Source organism: Leucopleurus acutus (genome assembly GCF_964270905.1).
Source record: "Leucopleurus acutus genome assembly, chromosome: 5".
Lineage (NCBI taxonomy): Eukaryota > Metazoa > Chordata > Mammalia > Artiodactyla > Delphinidae > Leucopleurus > Leucopleurus acutus.
In genome coordinates this window covers 68,796,256-68,823,237 of record NC_139147.1, presented here as the reverse complement: position 1 = coordinate 68,823,237, position 26,982 = coordinate 68,796,256, and the positions used below count along the sequence as shown (strand labels likewise).

The 26,982-nt window shown below is 50.0% G+C and overlaps 1 protein-coding gene across 1 annotated transcript in view; it reads right to left on the bottom strand.

The window, feature by feature from the left end:
• Positions 1-10,834: 10,834 nt before the first annotated feature.
• The window catches only part of PDIA5 (protein disulfide isomerase family A member 5), a 92,190-nt gene continuing 76,042 nt past the window's right edge, over positions 10,835-26,982 (bottom strand). Inside the window, exons 13-17 of the mRNA XM_082839860.1 lie at positions 26,377-26,537; positions 22,146-22,276; positions 17,773-17,843; positions 11,561-11,695; positions 10,835-11,056 (exon numbers count right to left, since the gene is read on the bottom strand). Of these exons, the coding sequence (XP_082695986.1) occupies positions 10,976-11,056; positions 11,561-11,695; positions 17,773-17,843; positions 22,146-22,276; positions 26,377-26,537 (579 nt within the window). The 3' untranslated portion in view covers positions 10,835-10,975. The remainder of the gene's footprint in view (positions 11,057-11,560; positions 11,696-17,772; positions 17,844-22,145; positions 22,277-26,376; positions 26,538-26,982) is intronic.

The window sequence follows — 26,982 nt, the reverse complement described above, 5'->3', positions numbered from 1 at the left end:
ACCATACTGATGGGTGGTCAGCAGATCAGAAGCCCAATCTGGCAGTGGAAAAGCCCAGAAGCAGATTCACATTACATAATTCTGAGCAGGTTTAAGATTTGGGTCAGGAATTCCCTGGAGGTCCAGTGGTTAGGACACGGCACTTTCACTGCCATGGCCCGGGTTCGATCCCTGGTTAGGGAACAAAGATCCCACTAGCTGCAGGCGCGTGGCAAAAAGGATTTGGAGCCCCAAGTACATCTGAAAGTGATGCTCGAAACAAGAGGATGGGTTGAATACACATATAGCAAAATACACATATGCCCAGATTCTACCGCCACCTCATGCATCACCCTGGCTGATGGAGCTTGGTTTACTCCAATTCATTCTCTGAGCTATTGCTATCAGCAATTTACCTTCTTCAGACACCTCTGTTTTTTTTTTTAACATGTCAAAGTCTTCTGAAAACCCAGGGTCTGCTTGCACTCAGATAAGCCCCTCTATGCCTTCACGGGTTCGTTTATTTCTTGACAGAAGAATTTTGAAACCCAGACCAATTTGTTTCCACGCTGCAGAAAGTGGAAGGTTTTAAAGCAGTCAGATGATGAAGGAATTAAAGTCTGTGTCTGCTGAGGTTCTAACGTCCTGTAAGAGGAGACATTTGCTCGGCACACTCCCACCCTCGATGCCACGCAGAACACTCAGTGATGTGGCAGCGTTTGAAACGCCATGTTCCACACGTGCTGCTTATTCTGTGGTCTGGAAAAGTAGAGGGGGGTATTATTCCTGTCACTTACTTTGCTGCCTTTTGCGTATTAGAGCCAAGATTATTTCAGCTGCATAGATCCTGTATTGCAACGATAATGTGGATGGATTTACATATATAGCTCCCTAGCGAATGATTTTTAGAAACAATTTTCAGGAGAGTTAAAGGCAGCAATAGATGAAAAGCAACTTAATTACTTAATCATAATGAAAAATTACCAACCTTTCGGAGGATAATGTTGTTGGAAAAACGTCTTTCCCTTCATTTTTCCATTGTCCCAGCCTTGGTTCCATATATACAGGTAAGCACCGCACTCTGGTGAAGCCTGCCGTACTCAGCCCACCGTTTCTGAACTCCAGCTGCAGTTCAGAACAACCTGGAGGTCTTTTGAAACGTATCAGTGCCAGGACCCCATCCCCAGACACTCAGGTTCAGTTGTTTTGGGGGTGGGGCCCTGGCTCTGATAGCTTTTCAAGCTCCCCAGGTGGTTAATCATGGAGCCAGGATTGAGAACCGTTGCACCTGGGAAAAGATGGGCAGGAATGTGATCTCTCCTGCTCCCAAGGAGCAAAGTAGCAGACAATACTGGTGACTGCAGGGAACTCAGTCCCTGGGGTTACCAGTTTCCAGTGACAACATGCTGATGTCACCTGTTCCTTCCTTTTCCTCATCATGAGGTACTTAGGGCTTGAAATAGGAGGGTATCTGGGGTCTGTGGGGCACAACTCTCAGCTCAGGCTGTGAAGGTAACTGTCATAGAAAGGATGCCCTCCCTCTCAGCTAAATATTCAGAGTCAGAGATATGGGCCAAGAGGATGAGGACATTCTCAAAGTGACGGAGACTTTATTGCTGGAAGTGGTTCAGTGAAAAGAAAAGGAGGATCTACATAAAAGAATCCAGTGGCGGAGGAGCACAGATCACAAAGCACAGGGAGCAAGAAGGGCACACATAAGAGGCCTTGAGGAGAGTTCCTGGAAAGCCTAGCTACTGAGGCTCGCAACAAAACGCTGTGACAAAGTGAGAGAGAGGCACGGACATATGTACACACTACCAAACGTAAGGTGGATAGCTAGCGGGAAGCAGCCGCGTAGCACAGGGAGATCAGCTCCGTGCTTTGTGACCGCCTGGAGGGGTGGGATAGGGAGGGTGGGAGGGAGGGAGACGCAAGAGGGAGGAGATACGGGGATATACATATATGTACAGCTGATTCACTTTGTTATAAAGCAGAAACTAACACACCATTGTAAAGCAATTATACTCCAATAAAGATGTTTAAAAAAAAAGCTATGACAACAGAAAGGGCTGTTTTAATTAAGTCTAGAGTAAGAGGTTCAGGGAGGGACATCTGGGCTCACTAGTTGGAGCCAACTGCATCATTTTAATGGATGAGAAAAGAAAGTGAAACTCCACAACTTTTTATTTCTGTTTACTCTGTCAAACAACATGATCACTGAATAAAACAGGATGGTCTTTGGTTAGAAAGAACTGAGATCCAGGATAGAAATTTTAACTGGAAAAAAAAAAAAAAAGCCAAAACAGCTAAGAAAATTCTATTTGAAAAGAAAGTAATTAAAATGGGGTTTAAAAATAAAATAAAATAGGAATAGATAGATTAGTGGAACAGGGCAGAAAAGTAAGGCATCTGAACACATTTTGAAATTTACCATATGATAAAAGTGGCATTTCAGTGGGGAAAAGGTAAATTAATCAAAATGATGATGAGGCAAGTGGTTAGCTATTTTGAAAAACAAAACGCTGGATTCCTACCTCACTCCTTATAACAAAATAAATTTGAGGTATATTTTTAGATACCAGAAAAGCACCAGTAAATAAATATATATATGATCTTGGAGTAGAAAAGAATTTTCTGAATCTATATATCTATATACACATATACATGTACACACATACATACACACACATGAAAAGCACACTACAGGGACTTTCCCGGTGGTCCAGTGGTTAAGACTCCACGCTCCCAAGGCAGGGGACCCGGATTCCATCCTTGGTCAGGGAACTAGATCCTTCATGCTGCAACTAAAGGTCCTGCATGCTGCAACTAAAAATCCCGTATTCGGCACTAAAAATCCCACGTGCCGCAACTAAGACCCGGCACAGCCAAATAAATAAATATTAAAAAAAAAGCACACTACATGTTTGTTTATGAACCAAAAAAAAGCACCAGACAAAATGCTTGGCAGGATACACACCACACTTAACAGAAGTTATTTCTGGGGCATGAAACTGGAGGGCAATAAAGTGAAACAGTTTCTCTCTCCTCTCTCTCCATTTATATTCTCTCAGAGAGAGAAAGATACACATGTAGATGTAGATATATAAACGCTAAGTTAATAACTAAATACATATTTTATATATAATAGAAATATATAATATATATTTAATATGTATTTAGGTATTAGTTTATTTAGCTTTATAGAGAAGATATATAGAATTTTAAGAACTGTAAAAAATCAACACTGGTTAACAGTTTGAAGAAAAGCACTTGCATGCTCTCAATAATTTCAGATTTTTTTGACCCAGACAAATCTCCCCTCAGGGGTCCTGAAAGAATGTGAGACGCGGCTAAGTCATAGGCAGGAAAGGGAAGACTTCCCGAGCTAGCATTATGCTGGGTAGCTCAGTACTGACTAGTGGGGCCTGGAAAGGAAGCAATAATTACTAGAAGCAAGCATCACCCACAGGAAGTTTTGTTGGTCATGGAAGTAAGGAAGGAAACCTGCACTGCCTCTGAGCTCCGCTACTTACCGCCTCTGTCAACTTCTATGAGTTACCTAAACTCCCGGAGCCTTGGCCTCCTCATTGCAACATCATGGAGTTGTGCGAGCGTTGTACGAAAGGGCCCTAGAAATGATTCCCAACTGTAAGGGGCTGTGCACAGGTAAAGGATTCTTATTTTTTCACAGGGTTATTAGATTGGTTCATCAGAGGAATGTGGTAGACACAGTATATCCAGATCTCAACAAAACATCTGACGATATCTTCCACTGTATCTTTTAGGAAAGGTTGGAAAATAGGAGTTAGATGCTGGGACAAGGGAGGAACTTGTGGAATGACTGTGCCTAGGGAAGCTGAACTAGTAGACTGACAGGAAATTTCTATTGGCCTAATACAGGAGTCTAGCTTACACTCTATCTTTTGCAATGTTTTAATTCTCATCAAATTTGCAAGGGACATGAAGTTAAAGACAGAAAACTTGTCAGAGACAGAAACCCAATCTAAAACATCCTGGCAGGCTAAAACAAAGAATTTTCAAGATAAAAGGTAACTAGAATAACTGTGTTTTATAATTACTTGGGGGTTAGGGGCACCGATCTTTTGCGTGGTCGAAAATAGCGTGTAACGTAGAATTGGCCCCCCACATCCTCCAGTCCTCTGTATCCATGGTTCTGTAGCCATGGATTCAAGGAACCGTGGATCAATTGTGTAGTATTATAGTATTTACTACTGAAAAAAATCCAGATATAGGTGGACGTGCAAAGTTCAAATCGATGTTGTCAAAGGGTCAACTGTATATCAAAAATAAAATGTGCCAAGATCTTTACAAAAATATACATCCCAGAGCTAGCAAGGGTTAAGAAAACAGGTTACTTCATAAACTCTTGGTAAGAGTATAAATAGGTACACTGATGAAGGAAAATTGACAATATATATCACTGGCCTTAAAAAAACAGGCCTTAAAAACAAGTATATTCTTTGACCCAGAAAGCCACTTTTGAAAATGTGTAAGATGCATAAAATAACAAAACCAGAGCTGGCCATCCCAGCATTATTTATGATAGAGAATAACTATATATAACATATATATCTAATGGTATGAATTTATAAGTAAAGGATAGTATTTACATAGGATAAAGTACTATAAAGCAGTGACTCTCAGCTAGGGATAATTTTGCTCCCATGGGACATTTGGCAAAGTCTGGAGATATTTTTGGTTGTCACAACCTGTGGGGAAGGGGAGATGCTGCTGGCATTTAGCAGGTAGAGACCAGAGATACTGCTAAAAATTCTATAGTGTGTAGAAAAGTTCCCCACAACAAAGAATTATCTGTTCCAAAATGTCAATAGTGCCCAGAAATAGTGTTGAGAAACTCTGCTGTATGGTCTTAAAAATTATGTGGAGAAAGAATAATGACAGGAAATGATACGGGAGAGTGTTTAAACATTTTGTAAATTTTTTAAGTTATAAAATACTAAGAGATTTTATTTGTGTGTGATTTTTAAAAATTGGAAGATGATACGCTAATCAATAGTAATTGATGAGTAGCAGGGCTATGAATGATTTAAATTTTCTTCTGCATGCTTTTCTGCATTTTTCAAAGTTTCTTATAACATATATTACCTTGAAAATAAGTAAAGAAAAATATTCAATGAAAATTAATTATCAAGGATTGGTCTTTTCTGTGAGCAGTATGAAAAAGTTTTGATGGTTTTTGCTGACAGTGAGCCTGTAATCTTAGACTACATTAATGGAGATATAGCCTATAAGATCTGGAATGAGTGATTCATGGTCCTCTCCCCCTTGTGCTGGCCAGGTCTCACCTGGACTCTTATGTTCAGGACTGGCCATCACATTTTATCAGGAATGTAGAAGATGTATATTTACACTCTGCCTATTTATACAGAGAAAAGTGTGTGTGTGTGTGTGTGAGTGTGTGTGTATTTTCCTATTAATTGATTTAGTAGAAGTGGTTACCTCAGTCTGATCCAATAAACTGAAAGTTCTCTTTAGGTAACTCTAGGATGGCTCCCTAGGTAAAGGTCCAGTCTTTCAAAGCCCCTCTTCTCCACGAGGTGTGGACAAAGTGAAACTGACAGAGAGAGGGACCTAGATTCACACCAGGCCCTGCAGATCCTAGCGCCCCCTGCTGGTCAAGGCTGCACCTGGCGTGGTGGCTGCTGAGGGTCACAGGGTCCTCCTGCTTCTGGGGTATTCTGTTGCTGTCTGTTCCTAAAGCCTGAGCTCATGCACTTCCTTCCTTCTCTAGACCTGGCTGGGGCACCACCTCATTCCCACTGGTGCTGTGGACCCCCGAGGTCAGCCTGTGATCTCACTGAGGTGACAGCTTCTGGTAAGCACATTACCTAGATTATCAGCCCATTTCTGCACCCCTCTGTGTGGGCACAGAGGAACTCTGGGTCCTGGCCAGACAGGAAGCAGGGCTGCCTAGAGAGAGTTAAAAGTCAGGCCCACTTTGCTAAATTGGGTCACTTAGTTTATATATTTAGGGCATGCTCTTTTTAGGGCATGTGTAATTTTTTGGGGGGTGTGGGGGTTTGGGGAGAAGCACTTTTTATTTTGATGTAATTTCACATGTAAAAAGCCACATATGCCCTTTACCTAGATTCACCAGTTATTTACATTTTGTAAATGTAAATAGCCTTATCTATGTGTGTGTTTGCACATATATATATTTTTTTCTGAATCATTTGAAAGGATATTAAAATCCCAGGAAAAATTCATGTATAGATAAGATTATTCTAAAATTTATATGGAAAGGCAAAGGAACTCCAATAGCTAAAACAATTCTGAAAAAGAAAGGTAGTGGGAGAAATCAGTCTACTTGATTTCAAGGCTTACTATATAGATACAAGTAATTAAGATTGTATGGTGTTGGTGGAGGGATAGATATAGATCAATGGAATAGAACAGAGAATCCCAAAATAGACCTCTGTAAGTACAGCCAACTGATTTTTGACAAAAATGTAAAAGCAATGCAGTGGAGGAAAGACAGTCTTCAACAAATGGTCTGGAGCTATTGGACATTGACAGGTCAAAATATGAACCCTGACTTGAGTCTCATATCTTATAAAACAATTAATTCAAAATGGATCATAGGGCTTCCCTGGTGGCGCAGTGGTTGGGAGTCCGCCTGCCTATGCAGGGGACTTGGGTTCGTGCCCCGGTTTGGGAGGATCCCGCGTGCCACGGAGCGGCTGGACCCGTGAGCCGTGGCTGCTGCACCTGCACGTCTGGAGCCTGTGCTCCCCCACAAAAAACAAAAAACAAAAAAAAAATGGATCATATATTTAAATGTAAAACTTTAGGAAAAAAACAGAAGAAAATCTTTGGCAACTAGAGCTTGATGATTTTTGACTAGCGTGCCAAGACTGTTCAATGAAGAAAAGACAGTCTTTTCTACAATTGGTGTTGGGGAAACTGGATATCTACATGCAAAACAATGAAGCTGAACCCTTACCTTATACTTAACTCAAACTGGATCATAGCCCTAAATGTAAGACCTAAAACTATAAAACTCTTAGAAGAAAACATAGGAGAAAAACTTCCAACATTGGATTTAGCAATGATTTGTTAGAAATCACACTCAAAGTACAGGAGACAAAAGAAAAAAATAGAAATATCAGAGTTCATCAAAATTAAAAACTTTTGTGCATCAAAAGACACTATCAAGGAAGTGAAAAGACAACCCACAGAACGGAAGGAAATATTTGCATATCATATATCTGATAAGGGACTGATATCCAGAACGCATAAAGAACTCCTACATGGGACCAATAACAACAACAAAAGAACCACACGGACAACCCATTTCAAAAATGGACAAGGAACTTGAATACACATTTCTCCAAAGGAGATATACATATGGCTAAAAAGCACATGAACATATGCTCAACATCATTAATCATTAAGGAAATGCAAATCAAAACCACAATGAGATACCACTTCACATCCATTAGGATGGCTATTATTAAAACACACACACACACACACACACACACAAACCCAGAAAACAACTTTTGGGAAGGATGTAGAGAAATCAGAACCCACGTGCATTACTGGTAGGAATGTAAAATGGTGCAGCCACTACTGAAAATAGTATTATGATTCTTAAAAAAACTAGACATAGAATTATCATATGATCCAGCAATTCCACTTTCAAAAGAATTGAAAGCAGGGACTCGAACAGATGATTTGCACAATTTTGTTCACAGCTGCATTATTCACAATAGCCAAAAGGCACAAACAGCCCAAATGTCCATTGACGGATGAAAGGATAAACAAAATGTGGGTGTATCCGAACAATGGAATATTATTGTCTTAAAAGGAAGGAAATTCTGACACATGCTATAACATGATGAACCTTGTTCATCATGCTAAGTGAAATAAACCAGACACAAAAGGGTAAATACATGCTTTCACTTATATGAAGTACCTAGAATAGGCAAATTTATAGAGACAGAAAGTAGAATGGTGGTTACCAGAGGCAGGGAGGAGGCGGGTATGGGGAGTTGTTGTTTAATGCATACAGAGTTTCAATTTGGGATGCTGAGAAAGTCCTGGAGGTGGATATTAATGATGGTTGTATAATAATATGAATGTACTTAGTGCCACTGAACTGTATACACTTGAAAATGGTAAATTTTATGTGTATTTTACAACACAAAAAGGCACACACACACACACACACACACACACACACACACACACACTCCTCAGTTCCAGCAGCTACATTTCAAATACTTAATAGCCACATGTGGCTAATGGCCACTGTGTTGGATATTCTAGGCCTAAAATAAAGGATTTGGGGGGAGGCGTATATTTGGTGGGCTCGTAACAATAATTTGATTTTCACATGTAGCTCAAGGATATCAGTTTCATCTTTCCAGGCTTAACATAATAAAATAATGGTAAACAGTAAGAGCATACCGGCAGGGAGCTCAGTGTGACCAGCAATGCCCAGTCACTCTAACTGGGAACAGGACTGGCCCCTCCTCCATTCTATGTGATTTGGGCAAGTCACGTGAGCCACAAGCTTCGCCTCTGATACATAAGAGGGCCCAGTGCTTTCCAGATGAGATTCCACATCTTTTTATACTGGTGGAGCAAATCAGTTCTGGAACCCAGAGCATCACCTTTCTGTGCCTGGCACAGAACAGTTTCTGGAACCAAACATCTCTAGAAAGGGAGGGCACCATGTGGGGAAGAGGAGAAGGGTTGGGGGCCAGCTCTGGGAGGGTTAGTGGTGATGGGGAATCACTGGTGGGCGAGAGGTATGCGGGACGCAGAGTAAGGCAGACCCATGGCGAATGGAAACAGAAGCAACGACCCAAAGCGGGGAAACTGAGGTTATGCCAAAGCCACCAGAACGAAGACTGGGAATCAGTTCTTTCCCAACTCTACACTTGCCTCTTGCAGAGAAATCAGCCTGCAGAGGTAAGATCTAGGGGAACCGAGGGGATAATGGCAGGTCCTCGAGTGAGGGCTAGGGCGGGGTCTGCACTGAAGATCAGTGAACCCCAAATGAACCAAGCGAGGCCACTGGGAATGGAACTAACCAAGGGCCATGATCTAACCAATCTGCAGAGCTCCAGAATTGGGGCACAGGGTTGAGGGGTGGGGGTCGGGGGGAGTGGAGGAGGGGAGCTCTGTCTGCACAGAGGCAGCTGCCCAGAGCTGGGAAGAACTTGCTCAGGTCATGCCCAAAGTCATGGTAAACACTAGACCTTCTGACAAAGGCCCCATAATTAACAAAGCCTGCATATAAACAGTGAAAGGATGCCATTTCCTGATGCTTTCAAGTCCTCACACAGAAGCCAACCCAGGCTATGGAACAGATGGAAAGAAAGCCCTGTGCCTTGAATGTGAGCGCCCATGGTCCTCTGCCAGGAAGTGGATTTTGTCAGGTATTAAAGATGCAGTTAAAAAACAGCAACGTTTTTGGAGGCACAAATAAATATGTTCCTCCACAAATACTCCAGGTGTCCATTAAGTGTGCCCATGTGCACACACACTCCCTCATGAGCCCCTTGCAGGAGAGGGTACATGATAATCAGCGTCAGGACTGCACCAGCTGAGCTCAGTAAACGTGACATCTAAACGTGTGCTCCTTTCATACCCATGCACCTGGGGGGAACCAGGGGGCCACTTAAAAAAGTGGGTGCTTAGGGAAAAGAGAAGGCTGACCTTAGAGAAGCTGGGACACGGGCTTTCAAGACCTTTGACCTCACTTAACGGAGATGTGCGCAGTGGCACTTTGTCAAGGGCGCCATGGGGAGCTCTGCGGCTCTCAGCCCCGCCCTGGGGGACACATCAGAAAGAAGGCAGGGGCTGCAAGGGACGGGCCGGCCCAGGAAATAGGGCTGTGCCCACAGGCCAACTCCCCTGTAAGGCCACCAAAGTGTGCTGCCCAGTGTTGCAGCTCTGGCAATGCCACCTCTGAACTTCCCCGAGGAGCCCAAGGCTAGGACTGCCGCTTACCACGAAGTCAAGACAGGGGAGTGAAGCTGTTCTACTCCCTTCTTCTCCCCATGGAGGAGGACCACGGCTTTGGCAGCATCACTGGGCACAGGCCCGGTGTTAGTCATGCAGGGATGCAGAAAGCAGACCTAGTGGGAAAGAGTCAGGAGAGAGACGTGACAGAGACAGAGTGGGACCTGGGTGGCGCCCATCCATGAGAATGCAGTGCGAAGATGTGGAGGTTCCTGCGGCAGGGCGAGGGGAGCTGGGTTACAGACCGGCATCTGCACACGGAGAGGAGGCCACCACGTCCCACACACCGTCCCTTCCAGCCCGTGTGCCGAGCAAGCAGCTGCACAGAGGCCCCTCCCCCAGTCCACCTGAGATGCCCCTTCCAGCCTGGGCTGGACAGCTGCACTCATCCCTGAGTGGAGACTTACTTTTCTTTAAAGGGAGAGCTGGGAGGGAATGGAGAGAGCAAGAGAAGACAGAAATAGCCGGAGAAAGAGAAATATGTAAATGCATTCCAGGAAAACGCCAAAACTGAAACCGCAATGACCCAGAAAAAGCTAATGCTTGGTTCCCGTCAGCGTCACAATCCCATCTTCCCTGATCATCTTAACGTGTTTCCCCTCAAAATCAGTCATTTTCCAACAGGATATTTTGTGGTCTGATTCCGCTGTCCTGCTCTCCAGTGGCTGACAGGGGCCCGTATCCCATGCCTCCCTCCTCGTCCCCCTGCCCCCCAGTCCCTTCTGGGCTGGCGTGGGGCTCTCCACCTCCCAGGAGAGGACGTGGAAGGAGGGAGAACACGGGTATCTATCTGTTAGAACAGGCTCCCTGGAAATAACCCACACCACCAAACAACTGGTTTAATTTTATTTCAAAATTGTACAAAACGGCCGTAAGCGGCTATAAAAAACTTCATCTTCAGAACACGTGGAAATTCAGAAACAACAACAAAACAGGTATCCTTCACAGTGTAATGGAAAAGCTTTCTCTGAGGCAGAAATTACAGCTCCTCCTTCTTCTTTCCTAGTCTCTCATGGTCTCCCTCCCGGAGTGTTCGAATAAAACTAGTAAATCCCAACTCCTGTAGCGGAGGGAAAGAGAAAAAAAAGGAACTTTAACCTGATGCGGATGTGTGCCCCCCGCCTCCTTACTCCCCTTCCCTGACCGCCACCGCGTGCTCACTCCTCGGGACACAGAGAGGAGGCCGGGGGGGTGGGGGAGCAGGGGGGTGGGGGAGCAGGGCCGCGGGGGAGCGGGCGGAGGTGGGGGCAGGGGGGAGCCGATGCGGGGGTGGCGATGGCTGGCCATGTGGGGAGGGTCTGCTTGGCTACAGAGAAGCCCTAAAAAGTGGGTGAGGAAACTGTCCTGCACCCTGGAATCCGCACCACACCCCCGCACCCCTCGGTTCTGGGGCCAGGACTTGTGTGAAAACCCCTTGAGATTTTCTTCCAGCCCGGCCAGAGCCTTGCCTTCTCAGCTCTGAGCACTGCAGCTGACCTCTGTGCTGTCCGGGAAGCCTCCTCAGCGGCTGTTTCCCTGCCCGTCAGCAGACAGAGCTTGGGGCAGGTGCCTCCCTGCAACTCACCGTCGGATTGGTGTCGTACTTTTCTGCAAACTTCCCGTAGTGGTAGTAGTGGAAAGTGGGGTAGGCCTTGATGGCCTCCTGCTGACACAGGTCCTGGTTCTTCTCTTTGATGCAGTCAACAGCGGCACAGGCAATCTGTGGGGCCGAAGACAGGGAGGGTCAGCACAGGGGTCTCCAGTCTGAGAGCTGAGGCCTGGACCAGGCTGTACTTGAGACCCACATCATCTGCTTTTGGATCTCCTCCCCAAAAGCAGGGATACGCTGAAGCAAAGCAGCCCCATTCCAGAGCTCCACCGAGACCGAGACTGCCTGTTTTCAACCCCCCAGGCAGACAGGTGAGGTTAGGGGACTTAGCTTGGAATGCCCTCAGACCACCCTTTAAAATCAAGAGTGTAATGACTGTAAAGGAAATTATGACTTGAAAGCATCTGTAAATACCACAAGTTTTGTGATGCTTTCTGTGAGGCGCTGTGGGACTCATTCGTTCATCAACTCATATTTCCTGAACATCTTCTGGGGGAGGCAGGGTAGTACCAAGGTTAAGAATAAGAGCTTTGAAGTCAAGTTTCCCATATTAAGACTTAAGGAGAATTACCAGCCTCTTGGGGCCTCAACGTCTCGTCTGTAAAATGGAGATAACAGTACCTAGACTGTCAGGACATTATGAAGACTGAGCGAGAGAAGTCAGGTGAGGTGAAAGGGCACACGACCTGGCACATGGTGAATGGTCAGTACACGTTAGCTGCTGTTAGAATGACTCCTACTGGCCCCGGACACAAGCTCTGTCCCCAGTAGGAGCTCAGCATCTGGTCAGGGAGTTGGATAAAGAGGTGAATCCAAGGCATGACAGGAGGTGTGTGGAGGTGGTCCAGGGTGCCAAGACGGCCCAGGGAGTGGCACAGAGGCGCTCTGCAAAGTTTGCCACGTGGGCCAAGGCCTGATGGCGGAGGAGAAGCCGGTTCCAGCCAGGGGAGCACATTCCAGAAACCGGGACAGAGTTCAGCATGAGTAAAGCAAACAGTTTTTGGTCAGAAGGAGGTTAACTGGCCGTTGGCCTATTCTTGCCCACTGAACAAATTCCACATGCAGGGTAGTTTTTCCTTATTTATTGTTCTTTCCCAATAAGAGGGTAAAAAGCAGACATGGGAAACTTTTCTCCTGTTGAGGGTCACAGAGCAGGGAAGGAGGGGAGAGGGTCAATTAAAGGCAACAGCAATCCACAAGCATTACAGAAGAGGGGCCGGCAGCTTCTGAGGAGAGGAGGCATTGATGGAAGTCCTGCTATGGGCCAAGCCGGTTCTAGATGCTACGAGGACAGTGGTGACCTTGACAAAGTCCATCATCAAGCGACTGACATTCTTACTGCAGGCAGGCAGTTAACAGACACATCACAAGTGAGATCACTGCAAAGTCCAAGGGACACTCTGAAGAAATCAAAAGAGGGTGCTTGGATAAGACCACGGCTAGAGGGGTTGCTTTCGCCACGAAGGCCAAGGAGGCCTTTCCAAGGAGATAACATTTGACCTGAGACCTCAGTGATGAGGAGGCAGCCAGCTGCGTGAAGGCCCGAGGAGAGAGCACCCAGCTAGGACCAGCCCATGCTGGGACCGGCCTGGGAGAGGAATGGGCGCAGTGCCTCCGAGGGCTGGAACCCACGCAGGAGCCCTGGCAGAACTACTACCACGCTGGAGGTTTAAAACTACTGAACAGCCGTGTCTCACAGAGTTTTCTGGCTGCTGGTTATTTCCATTTGGATGGAGGCCCCCTTTCCAGGTAGGAGAGCCCTGCAGGCCGCCAACAGTCAACGCTTACCGGCCTCTTACCTGTGCCCAGGTGAGCGGGGCTACCGTTCCGCAGGCAGCAGCGCTGACAGGCAGTGAAGAGTGAGCTGTGGCCTGCACTCTGGTTACCAGTCACTCATCCTCCCTCACCTGCCCTCATGCCCCCCTTCTACCTCTTCGGCTACGTTACGTTCTACATGATGAGACTTCTTAGAGCAGAGTCTGCAAACTCTGCACGCAGTCCCTATCTGGCTCTCAGTCCTGTTCTATTTGGCCCACGCAGAATATTTTAAAAACATAAATCTGAATTAGCTGCCAACCTAGAAAAACAGCCAGAAGATTTGATGTAAAGCTTGGCTCTCCAGCTTCTCTTTAAAAGCCAAATCTGAGGGCCCTTGCCCTGCCTTCCCATAGGCAACGTGTGGCTGGAAAAGAAGGGCGGCTGTCTCCTTCAGGCAGGGTCAACTTGCCGTTTGCCTGCGCCCCTGCAGGCTTCTGAGAACCCCAGCTTGCCCTCCAAAGACCTTCCTGAATTATTCAGAAACGTGAGGCAGAGCCTCCTCTGGCCGTCCTCAGGGTTCCGTTTCTCGGGGCAGGTGCTGAGCAGCCGGCCCAGGGGGGGACCATGCACATGGGGCAGCCTCTGTGTCCAGCCCTCGGCTAGGGGCTGTCACTTCCCTGCTAGGCTGTGAAAGCGTCTGATGAGCGCTGCTCCGGGCCGCTGCTCTCCCTGCATCCAGTTTAAATTATGAATTTAATTTGTATACATTAAAATGGGGAAATGTGGGAAGCAGTGGGAAATGTCGTGTACAGTTTTACAAATCGACTAAAATAAAAATGGGTCCTCATTCTGAATCCCCTCGAACAGCTGCCAGCCACATACACAAAATGCTACTTCTGGCTGCAAAGGCTCCTTTGCTCTCAGTCTCTGTAGGAAGAGGGGAGACAAGCCCAGGCCCTCTCCAGGAAGTGACTGAGACTCTTTGGAAAGAAGGCAGCAAATAAACCTCTTCGCATCTATCCCAATTTCACCTGTCCAAGCGCCTGCCCCCCCTTATACCCACTCAAGATCTGCAGTGACTCACCTACGGCACCAAACGTACACTGACTTCTAGATTCGTTCCATGGTAGGTGGCTGTCGTGCCCTGCAATGTCCCCTTCGCCCAGCACTTGACTTGCCACTGGCACCTGCAACTCTTGGCTGCAGGGAGCTAGAAGTAAGGCCCACAATGGACGGGGCTTGTAGACATGTCCCCTGGCTTCCTCGCCTCTGAGGGGGATGGTTCTGTCCCTGCTGAGGTCTCCAGGGACTGAGCCTAGTTACCCATGCAGTAATTTGCTCATTAACACACCTGCTCTGGCTTCCCTTCCTCCATCCCCTCAACTGCTTCCTAAGACCACCTCCCCCAAAATCCCCTGCGTAAGAGTCCCAGGCCCTGAGTCCACATCTGGGAGACCTCTGACGATGCCTATTCTTTCAGTTCTGATGCTGCCCCTTTCCAGCTGGGTAACTTTGGGCTAATCATTTAACATCTCTGAGAGTCAACCTCCTCATCTGTAAAATGAGTAATAATACCTAGCTGACTAAACGACTGTGAGGACAACACAACGTAAGGCTTTAAAAGTACTAGCAGAAGAGGAGCTCACAGGAAACATCAAATACATCATCTGGTTCCTTCATCTAGCCAACGTTTACAGAGGTTTCAGGCGTCAAGACTGTGGGGGATTCAAGGACAAACGAGGTCCCTGTCTTCAGGGAGCTTTCCCTTCTGATGGAACTCGGGGGACCACACACAGCACACGCAACACGGCCAGAGCCTCGTCAGCCAATCACAGAGGGGCTCCTGCTGCCCCAGAGCCCATTCCTGGGACGACCTTGCACCTGGTCGGGAGCTGTGCTGCACTGCTGTTCCCTCAGCCCCTACCCCCAGGCTGGGACACCTTGAGGTAGAGGGAGAGAGAGGCCCCACTTTGCCAGCCCGGTGATCCCCTGACCCCCACCTGCACCCACCAGCCTTCCACCTGAGATCCTTGTCCTCCATGGCCACGTCCAGAATGCTTCTGTTCCAACACTAACAGTGTGCAGCCCTTTCTCCCCCGCAGCATGTCAACTGCTAAAGTCCCCAGTAACCTCCTGGGAGGGGGAGGCTCCCCAGTTAAAATATGGGCTGCCTCACACAGCTTTATTGATTCAGTAAAATAAATCTCTGCAGGAGCTAATATTGACTTTGGCTATGAAAATGGAAGTGAACAACCAACTGCACATTGATTGGGGAAGGAACAGGGACCAACTTCTGGGTGGAAAAAAAAAAATGCAGTTCTGGCTCAGAGGTGGCAGCACGGGGTGTCAGGAAGGAGTCAGGAGACCCAGTTCCGGCTGTCAGTGACCCACTGCGCGTCCCTGGGCAAGAGACGCAGCTCCTCTCTGGGGCTTGATCTGCTTGAGGAGAAGGAGAGGGCTGGACAGGCCAGTGGTCCCCAAACACCAGCCTGTGGCCAGCAGAAGAGCCAGCTCTTAAAAATGACACATTCCTGGAACCATCCCCCAGAGGCTCTGAGATGATAGTTCTAGGATAGCACCCAGCCATCATGGCACCAGTACCCCAGACCAGAGACAGAAGGCTTCCCTGCTATTACTGAGAGCCGCCTCTAGGAACCCCAGGCCTGCCGGCTGCCTGGGACAGAGAAGTTAAGTGTGTTCCTGAAAATGAGTGAGAGTGATGCCTGGCTTGGAATAAAGGAAGTTGGAAGGAGGGACAGAGGGAATAACAGGGGGAATGATTCCAGGAAAAAGTCAGCGACATTACTGGCCCAAGTTAAGACAAGTAAGCAAAGGCATATCAGTATCTCAGAGAAGGAGGGGGTCACCATGGAAATGGGACCCCTCTGCATCAGCAGAGGGGACAGGGAAGAGGAGGAATGGCCCTCAGCTGCCTACCGTGGGCACGGCCAGCCTGGCCTCGTTGGGACTGATGTGTTCCCTTCACAGACCCTGGAGCGCGGAGACCTGAGCATCTCGTGGGGCAGGAAGCCCCCACACCTGTCACTCTCCTGCGTGTCCAGAGCACCAAGTGTTCTGGGTGAAGAATGATGGGAGTTGATATGGAGAGACTGCCAGTCTAGTCCTGGCCCCGGGGAGTAAAGGCCTCCCCACACCAACCAGCACCCAGCCCCGCAGGGACGAGCAGCCTGGGCTGTGCTGGAGCTCTCAGACTGGAGGCAGCCACTGTGCTCAGGCCCCGGCTGGCAGAATCGGCTGGAGCGGTGAGGGAGACGGAAGACAGGAAGTCCCTTCTTGCCGTGCCCCTCTCGATGCAGGCCAAGTGGCAGGGAGAGGAGAAAAATGTTTCTGGTCCTTGTATTCCCTGCTGATGGTGAAGGGTGCCTCAAGGGCACAGGCAGGACTTCTGGGTGACAACGGGACTCCCCAAGTTCAGGGAAGGGGCTCGGAGTCTAAGTCTTCACATACGTGCCCGTGGCCTACCCTGGCTTCCTCTGACTCGCTGTCCCTGTACAGCTCTCACCATCCCATCTCCACCACCGTAGGGCTGATGCAAGGTGATCTCATCATCTGTATCCCACCTGCCCTGGCCACACCTGACAATTCCACCTGGGAAAATAAGGCAGCAGGCAGAGATGCACCGGACTTTGGACTTGGGTGTGCGTGAGCGCATTTTGGGGGTCTTTCAGGGGACAGGTTCCTATGATGGAGCCCCAGGCTGGGAAGAGCCTTTGAAACCATCTAGACCAGCACCCTGACTTTAGAGGAAGGGAACTCGAGGCCTGGAGAGTCTTCCAGCTCACGTAGTTTAACAGCAGCCCCGATGCACCAGTCTGAGTTCCGGGGTCTTCTCCCTGCCATACACCCCCTCAGCCTTGGAGTCTGCCCTGGCTGCTGGAGCGGCCTGGGGGAATGTGCCCGGGGCCCCCTCCCCGCTCTCTAATCCAATCTGCAGCTCTAGCTTGTTAATTTTATGCTTCATCAGTCAGCAGCTGCAGGAGCCTTTCACTTAGGTGGGATGAGGCTCGCACACACGGCCGTGCTCTCCTCCACCTTGGCCGCCTCCAGTTGACTTTTGTTGGATTTTTTTTATTTGTACTTTTAATTATACAAGTAATGCATGACTACAAATCCTACCGTAAAAAGATTTGAACACTAAAGAATAAACAAAATGACCCCTTTGCCACCCCCTCCTCCAAGGAAGGGCTGTAACAGTTCAGTGTACCCTTTTTAGTTGATTTTGCAGCATAAATGCAGCCTGCTCTATCCTGCCTTGTGAAAAGGATGTCCTGGTTGCCAGGAATCCCCGGGTCTCAGCAGAACCTGTCTGGGGAGGGAGGGCACCTGAACAGAAGGGAGGAAGGTGTGGGCACTGGTGGCAGGGGGAAGCTGGAGGTGGGACGAGAGGTGAAGAGGAAGGGGGTTCTTACCTTTCGGTCATCTTTGAAGGCATCAGCAGTGGCAGTAAAGTGTGGAATGACCTTCTTACAATGCGGGCACCCTGCGTGAGAGGGGAGGAGAGAGTTACACACATGGGGGAGGCTGCAGAGCCAGGGGCCCTGCCTGGAACCTCCAGAGAAGCCTTTCCAGGAGTTTCTCTCCACCCAACAGACTTTGGGGTTCATCTGATTCCCACCCCCTGCGCACCCCACTGTCAGGGTTCACGTATCAACCCCACCACTCAGACCCTCCACTGCGCATCTGCTGTTGGCAAGAGGGCTCTGCAGGAGGCCCGTGCCAGCATCAGGTCCATTCCTGCCCAGGACCTCCCACCCCACACGCTCCCATCACACACACACCCACGAGGCTGGGGGTCAGGGAGACAGACACTGTGGTCTTTCCCTGCAAGCTCCTTCCACACAGGGCTGCCCTCAGGGTCCATAAGAGCCTGATCCAGGGTGCAGTGGGAGCTTTGGGCTTAGAAAGGAGGACGCGTGCTCGGGATTCTCTGAGCCTGTCACAAGGTCCCTTCTCTCGCCCCAGTGACAGTAGCAAATCTCTCCACTTCATGATTGAGAAAGTGGGGCTGGGGAAGTAGGGGGCTGGGAGCACGCCCTCTGCCTGACCCGGCAACTCTTGCTTTGCCGCTGTTTCCCACATTCCCAGCAGCCCTCACCCCAGACTGAGCAGCCAAACCAGGCCCCTGGTCCTCATGCTGTCCTTCCTCCCTGCTCCACAATCCACCCGAACCCCAGATCCAGGAAAGGGAGACTCAAGGCCAGGCTGAGAGGCGGGTAAGCTGCCAGGAGTCCCTGACGCTTCTCAGGGCCTGGGTTCCCAACCCAGGGACGAGGATCCGTAGTTTTGGAGGCCCTGGATGGGACAGAGGTGTATGTGGTGCCCTGAGCCCCTCCAGCTCCAGTGACAGGTCTCAGGCCCGGGGCTGGGACCTGTGTGGGACCACTTCCTCCTCCTGTTTCAGCAAGCCCGGGGCAGCGTCCACTGAGCGGAAAGCCCAGGAAGCTGCAGGCCACTCTGTCCCAGACCCGCTTCCCTGGCCCTTCCCTCAGTGCTCGCCAATTAAACCCCAAGCCCACTCCTCCCAACCACCCTCCAGACACTGAACCCAACTGCCAAGAGAACAGCACTGCTTTGAGGGAAGGAGTTCCCTGACTGTGGTGACTAATTCTGATCAAAACACGGGTGGGAGAGGCCAGATGCCCCATGGGCAGACCTGGCTCCAGCCAGCTTCCTGACAAACAGCCCTCCCATGGCCTTGGGGAAACCCAGGCAGGGAGGGAACCGAGACAGCCTGGCTCATCTGCTCTTTCCCTTTTCAAAATAAGATAATAATGACTGGCGTTTCAGAGGGCTTTGTGAATCCAAATTAAGGCTGAGCTACATGTGAAATTTAGCACCTGAGCCTTTTCCTGAGATGGGCGGGACCACCCATGTGGCCTGGCTGGCAGAGTGGCCAGCTGGCCCCAGAGCAGCGTGGATGGTGATGGGGAGGCAGCTTCAGGGGATTTTCCCAGCATCCATCACAGGAGTAGAGAAGACAGCTAGGCTGGTTACGTGTTACACCAGAACTGAGATAAAGTACCTCGCAGAGCCGAACTCATGGCAGGTGCTAATGGCAATTACAAGAACACTGTACTAATTTGACCCAACAGAGGGAAGAACGGCTCAAATTCATGAAAACATCATACTACAAAGGAATGATGGTATATAGCTTTCAAAACGTGTAAAGAGCACAACGTGCTGGTTGAGAGCGTGTCAAAGGGTGCCCTGTGGCACCTAGAGGTCCCCTGTGAGCAGCACATGGACACCCATTAAGACATCATGCTGGCCGGAAATAAGCTACTCCTTCCCCCAAATCTGGTGTCACTACTCATTTCTCCTTTCTAACCTCTCTGCTTACTGAAAGTATAAAGGTCACTGTGAGCCTAGTGCAAATTCCTGCTGCCATCAATTTAAAGCATCTAGGTCTCAGATTAATGGCCTTCTGGTACATCTCATTTTCTCATTATCCAAAAGAAAGAGCATGGCAGATGAATAACTAGAGGGGAGGCTGTTTTAGAAAGGGCACGAAGATGTTTCCCAGAAGTGTCAGTTAGGCCAGAACAGGCATGATTTTTTAATTTGGGCTCTTTAAAAAGGTACCACCTCTGTGTAACTGGAAATGAAAGCAGCCTCCCAGAGTGGGGAAAGAGGAACAAAGACCAAGGACAGGACAGAAAATTCCAATTCTAGAGACTCAGCCAAGCTGGCCTAAAAAGGGGTCACCACGACCAGACCATGATTCAGAGCAATGTGGGGGGCTTGGAACAGAAGAGAACAATGAAACAGCAGGAGGAAGAGCCGTGTAGAAACTGGGCAGGTAGGAAGTGGGGGGAGAGGAGAAATGGGGGTTGGTGTTTGCTTTTTTACTTTATACCTACCTTTATCTGTAGTATTTAGGTTCTTTATATAAAAGTATATGTTATATACTACATAAATTATAAATGAGGATATATTATTTTTATCATTGAAAACATTTTAAAGATTTTTTTTGTCTTTAGCTAGTTCCCTCTTTCCCTGTCTCTGTCCACTGATGAACACACACGTCTCAGGAGCCTGGAGCAGAGCTCAGGACAGGAAAGTGCAGCAGGAGAGATGGGAGACTCCAGGCACCAAGCCCTCTGCCAACAGGTGAGTCGCTCAGTGACGGGGCCCCGTGTGGACCGTGTTTAGTTATTTTTGTCAGGGCAGTCTGTGAGGCCCTTGAAGCCGGCAGGGACCAGGCCTCCTTCCCTTGTATCCTGGGTCCCCGAAAACATCCAGCACACAGCGGTTACTTGAGGCAGGTCGTTAGCACCCCAGCAGGGTAGGCGTCCCCTGAGGTCTGGGGGGAAGCGGGGAGCATTTCTTTTTCTTTTTGCGGTACGCGGGCCTCTCACCGTTGTGGCCTCTACCGTTGCGGAGCACAGGCTCCGGACGCGCAGGCCCAGCGGCCATGGCTCATGGGCCCAGCCGCTCCGCGGCATGTGGGATCCTCCCGGACCAGGGCACGAACCCGTGTCCCCTGCATCGGCAGGCAGACTCCCAACCACTGCGCCACCAGGGAAGCCCGGGGAGCATTTCTAGGGAAAGTATTTAGTCTGGACTTTCTCAAATCCACCCAGTGGCTGGTCAAGGACTCCTACTTCTCTGGCCAGGTTCCCGCCGGCTGCCGGGAAAGTAATCGCCCTCTGAATCGGGACTGTGACTAAAGGAGGGCACCAGCCCAGGCTGCAGGAAGGGCTCTGTCACAGACTTGCTGCCGTGGCTTGGGCAAGTCAGGCATCCCCTGAGTCTCAGTCCTGCACCCCCAACTCTGCCCAGAAGGAAGACAACTTCTTAAAATCCACTCAGTCTTCCAGGCTTACTCTAAGGACAGAGGAGGACAGCAAGAAGCTCTATAAGGAACCGACAGGGCACAAGGCCCACTTGCGGAAGAAAAGGCAAAAACAGACGGAAGTGTCAGCTGCCTGAGGGCAGGGTCTGAGGCTGGGCCGGGAGGCGACCTGCCCAGACAGTGAGAACTGAAGAGAGACTTTACAGATTATTGACACTGGAGAGGTAGGGGCAGGAGGTTAGGACTCGACTGAGCTGCCTGCTTCTCTGTGGAGCCCAGCTTTATTATCCCCATTCCATTACACGGAGCTGTAACCTGGGGGAGAGAGAGGGCAACAGAAGAGTGAGAAATCCAAGAGCCTTTCCTTTAGGTATCAATGAACAACTTGAAAATGGGAATACACAAAATTTGAGACCACAAACACCAACATTAGCAGACGTGTCATTCCTTCCACTTAGGCTTGGATTAAAGTGGGGATCACGGTGAGGACCTCTGAGTGACTATGACGGTACTTTTACCCCAGTTTCAAATCCATGGCTTCAGAGCCACTTGGGAAGGTCAGGGAAAGGAGGCTGGGCTGGGAGTGCTCAGCAAGATGAGGGAAGCAGAGGCCTAACCGGGCTGGCTGAATTCCCAGCTGCTAAGTTGCAGGGTTCAAAGGTGAAGTCAGTGCCTGCGGCCAGACTAAGTTGCAGGGATGGAGGGAGCAGACAGGAGGGAGGAGGCAGCCGGGTGGGAGTTTCCAGGCAGTTGAGGGGACTGAATAATTACAAGGCAGGCCCCTGGCACAGACAGAAGCAGAGGGCTTCAGGACTGATGTGAGGACAGAACCTGACAGAGCTGGACCTGGATTCTGAAGGACCTCAGCCTGGAATGAAACCTGCTCACAGCAGACAGCCCGGAGTCGGCCTGCGGCTGCCCTGATCCCTGGGGGGATCTTCTCAGTTCAGTCAGGCCCGCCCCTCAGCGAGCGCCCCAGCTACTTACAAGGGGCGTAGAACATGACCAAGGCGTGCTTCTTCCTCTTCAGGGTGTCCCGGAAGTTGTCCCCAGCCAGATGCACCACGCTGGTCTGCTGCTCTTCCCAGGCGGGCTCTGGGGGTGGAGGGGACTCAGGACTGCAAGAACCGGGGGAGGAGGGGAGACAGTCATTAGGAGAAGCTCGTGTACAGGCAAGCGCTTCCGCCGCCCCACCCACTCGGAGAGCACGTGAGAAGAAAAATCACTTTGCATCCTTTCTAAAACTGAATTTAAAACCTCAGTTTAAACATGAAGAAGTGTGAACCATCTGCAAAGATCCCCTCTAAGGAGCCTATTAAGAAGCCATTTTGTGAAGGTGTGGAAGACCTGAGTCGCTTTTACGACCTCTCCAGTCGTCTCCTTGCCATGGGGAGAAGCCCCTGCACCTGGGCCCCCTTCCCCTCCCTCCTGCCTCTTCTGGGACCCTGAAGCATCCTCCATTATCTTCTGCTCCTGAGCCTTTGTTCTGGTGGACAGAGCATGTGCCACGGAGGTGGGTCTGGGTTCAAATCCAGATTACTGATCACCTGTGTGACCTTAGGTAAGTTACCGAACCCCTCTGAGCTTCCATTTTCTTTTCTGCTAAATGAGTAGAGTTGAGACCTACTTCCTGGGCTCCTTATGAAGAGCAGAGACAGTGTGTATGAAGCACCTAGTCGGTCAAGCAACTGACAGTTGCTAAGAGCCTATGTGCTCTCATAAATGACAGGCATTCGATAAGGGTTGATAATTTTTCAGTCTCCTTCTGTTCACTGGTTCCCTCCACTCTGCCTCACAAAAGTATAGATCTCCAGGGTCTTTTAAAGCCTTTGCTGCCCTTGTCCCCCTCCCTACAACCACACTTCTCTCTCCCTTCTCTGAGAAGTGTCTCTGGGGAGCGGTCCGGACCCCGTGCTGCCACACGCACCCCCTGCACTCCCTCCTTCACGTCGGCACCACCTGGCTTCTGACCACCAGGCCTCAGGCCTTGTACCCAGCGAGGGCAGCATGAGCGCAGCACCAGGCACCCCATGGCCTCTCTCACCTTTCAGAAGCCCTCCTACCAGAGACCCCTCCCCTACCTTCCCGACAGCCTTCTCTCTTCTGGTTCTATTTCCGTGCCCCTGCAATTCTCATAAGATCTCATCCCTCTGCGTGGCTTCCATAATCCCCTGGGCTGAGGATGACTCGAGCCCTGGCCTCTCACCCAAGCCCCCTATTTCCAGGTGTTTTTCAGGTATTTCCACCTGGAGGTCCCACTGTCACCCCAATCCCAACAAGGCTTAGAACTCTTCCCTCTCGTCCACACTTCCCAAAACAGCTTTCTTCCCCAACTTCTTCGTTTTGGTTAACGGCACCCCTGCTCTCGTGACCAAGACTGGCCCCTCCCACCCTTCCTGTCTTCCCCACTTCTTTGCCCTCCAGGTGCCCTGTCAAACACCCTGGACTCTTCGGCTGACACCAACCTTCTGCTCTGCCCTGTCCCTGCATCCTGCCTCCCCGGGCTGGCCTGCTGGTGGGCACATCTCAGTCACCCAAGCGCGGCCACGTGTGCACAAGCCTGGAAGTACCATCAGCCTCCCCCGACACCGTCTGCTTGCCCTCCTGCTGGTGGCCTCAGCCCTTCATCTCAGAGCATCTGCTGTTTATGCTCTGCCTGGAGGATTCCTTCCAAGCTCCCCAAAGAACCACTATTTGTCCCTAGGCAAGGCCCTTCACCTCTCTGAACCTAAGTTTCTTCACCAAGGAAATAGGAATAAAAACGCTGGCCTCAGTAGGATCTGAGTATGAAATGGGGCAACAGCTATCAAAGCACGCTGCAAAGGCTGGGAAGGTTCTAGCACTTAGGGGGTGGTGCTGTCAGTTACAGTGCTGCATGAGAGCTGGCTCAGCGGCCATGGCCCACGGGCCCAGCCACTCCGCGGCATGTGGGATCTTCCCGGACCGGGACACGAACCCGCGTCCCCACAGCTTCCTCTCTTTGAGTATTTCCACACACCATGCACTGTGCTAAAGCACAATAATCCAATTTAATTCTCTGGACAAGTCTATGGGAAAAGTATAGTCTCCACTTCACAGATGGGAAACTGGGGCTTAGCAGGGTCACGTAAATGGCTTGGGGTCACGATCTGCGTGCAGGGCTCTTAGACTCCAAAGTCCATGCTCTTGGGTTTCCCTGGTGGCGCAGTGGTTGAGAGTCCGCCTGCCGATGCAGGGGACACGGGTTTGTGCCCCGGTCCGGGAAGAACCCACATGCCGTGGAGCGGCTGGGCCCGTGAGCCATGGCCGCTGAGCCTGCGCGTCCGGAGCCTGTGCTCCGCAATGGGAGAGGCCACAACAGTGAGAGGCCCGCGTACCGCAAAAAAAAAAAAAAAAAAAAAGTCCATGCTCTTACCCTAGTGCTTTTCAGGCGCTCAGCAGTGGTGACTATGGACAGGAAGGACAGAGACCCTCCATGCTCGCTATTTGTGTCCAGGCTTCTGGAGCAGGGATTAGCAACGATAAATGCTCTGATTCCTCAGCTCTCTAACCACAGTGCAAGCACCAGGGACCTCACCTGAGGCCCCATCCTGCTCAGTCCTTCCCAGTAAAGCAGCACTGGCACCACAGCGAGGCCAGAGAGGCGGGTGTGAAGAGCAACCTGCCTCCTGCACCAAAGGCCCGGAGGAGAGAGCACCTCACCCCTCTTGGAGATGAACCACTGCTCCGTTCTGGTCCCTAAGACAAGGGCTGGCTACTCTTAGAATCTACCCCCAGTGATCAGCAGGAAGCTGAGACCTGGACCTGGCCAGCCCACTCACCTCTTGCCAGGGCCTCTCCCGAACCTAGTGGCTCATCCCATTCCATAAGCGGACATTTCTCAAAACCTCATGGCTGAGGGTTTCATTCACACCTCCTGAATCAAAGCTGCAGGGACAGCAGCCCTAGCATCTGCACTTTAAGCAGCACCTCAACACCTGTAACGCTTACGTCCACCCAGGTTCGAGGACCGATGTCCTAACAAAGTAACTCCTTCTGGATGCTGCTGTTCTGCACAGTTCTCGCGTCACTTTGTGACTCTAAAGTCTTGGTTCTCACGTGGACATCATTATGCCACGTACCAGGGGCCTCTGCAAAGGCTGGAGTCTGTCTTCTTTTACCTCATGTTCCCCCCAGTGCTGAAATAAGGCAGTATTCTCAAATATTCAAGTTATGTGTGGATGTGCGTGTGCGCGCGTGTGTGTGTTTGTGTGTGTGTGTGTGTCTCGGGGGGGGGGGTGTGGACAGGAGAAAGCACCTGTGTGGTGGCCCAGTTAGTTCCCTCACAGGAGGGGGAAATGCTAAGAACTGCGGGTTCCACGGTCCTTGGATGCGCAATTGCAAGGCTCCTCGTGTTCTCTGGACTTGCAGGCTGTCATGGGCTGAACTGTGTCCCCCGCCCCAAATTCATATGTTGAAGTCCTAATGCCAACTACCCTAGAATGTGACTGTATTTGGAGACAGGGTCTTTAGAGAGGTAATTAAGTTAAAATTAGGTCATTAGGGTAGACCCTAACCCAACTTCACACTGGTGTCCTTTTAAGAAGAGGAGATTAGGACACAGACACTGAGGGAAGACGGTGTGAAAACACAGGGAGAAGATGGACATGGAGAGGCCTCAGAGAAAGCAACCCTCCTGACATCTTATCTTGGACTTCTGGTCTCCAGAATTGTGAAAAAAATTAACTTCTGCTGTTAAGCCACCGGTTCTGTGTTCCCTGTTGTGGCAGCCCTAGCAAACTAATACCCAGGCTGAGGGAGCTCTTCAAACCTTTATTTTCAACCCCAAACCACCACAGGCTGCACTGTGGACGCTACTGAAGGCCCAGACCTGGGTCCCTGAGTCCAGCTCTGGATGTGAAGAGCTGTGTGTTTCCTTCATTCACTCAAAGGGAATGGAATAAAATGTAGACGATGAAACCCGGGGCCAGGACACTGGGGAAGGAGTCCTAAAAACAGAAATACACGGTTTACTGGAGCTGATGAAACCGCACCCAGAAAGGCTACCCGTGACCTGCTGGATGAGTACACGTGATCAGCACACCAGAGGTGGCGTCGGGATTGGGAAGTCATAGCTGTCTTGGCGTTCAGGACCTGAGCCAAGGTCAGCGGCTCCTAAGGTTTACTTCATCTCCTCAAGGCCCTCTCCAGCGGCCGACAGCCAGGGACCAAGATGTGCTATCAAGACCAGCAGACTTACTTTTGCATCCACTCAATAAAGCTCTTCTTTGTTCTGAGCGCAGGCACTGCATACTTCTCTCCATTCTTAAAATACTTGAGTGTAGGAAACTCGGAGATGTGGAATCTTTCTGCCAGGGCCTTGTTGACGGTCGCATCAACAGCTGCAAGGACACCAGAGCTCTGGGACGGGGGAGAGGCCAACCATGCATGACAGCCTCAGATGCGGTGCTGGCAGAAGAGGAGCCTGGACACCAGCCGCCAACCCACCGAGGGCCTGCCGAAACCTCACAGGGCGGGAACTTCATACATCCCGAGAACAACTGGACACGGGCATGTCCATCATTCTCATTTGTGGGCTGAGATGAAGCCTTTTAATCTCCCCCACCAACCAGGCTGTGTAGACTGTGGCTGTTCCCAATTGGCAGGCTCCCACAAAAGAGAGGGAGAAACTTGGGGCTTCACCCCAGAGCCATGACCTGGCAGAGGTCACCTGGAAGGGTATGGGAATGTGACTCTAATCTCTCTGCACCCCTCCATCCCTGGTAGGGGCCCCACCTGTCTGACTAAGACACATCTACTCGGGGACACAGAAGTTCCGCAGGCCTCCAGGGGCCAGGAGAGCTGC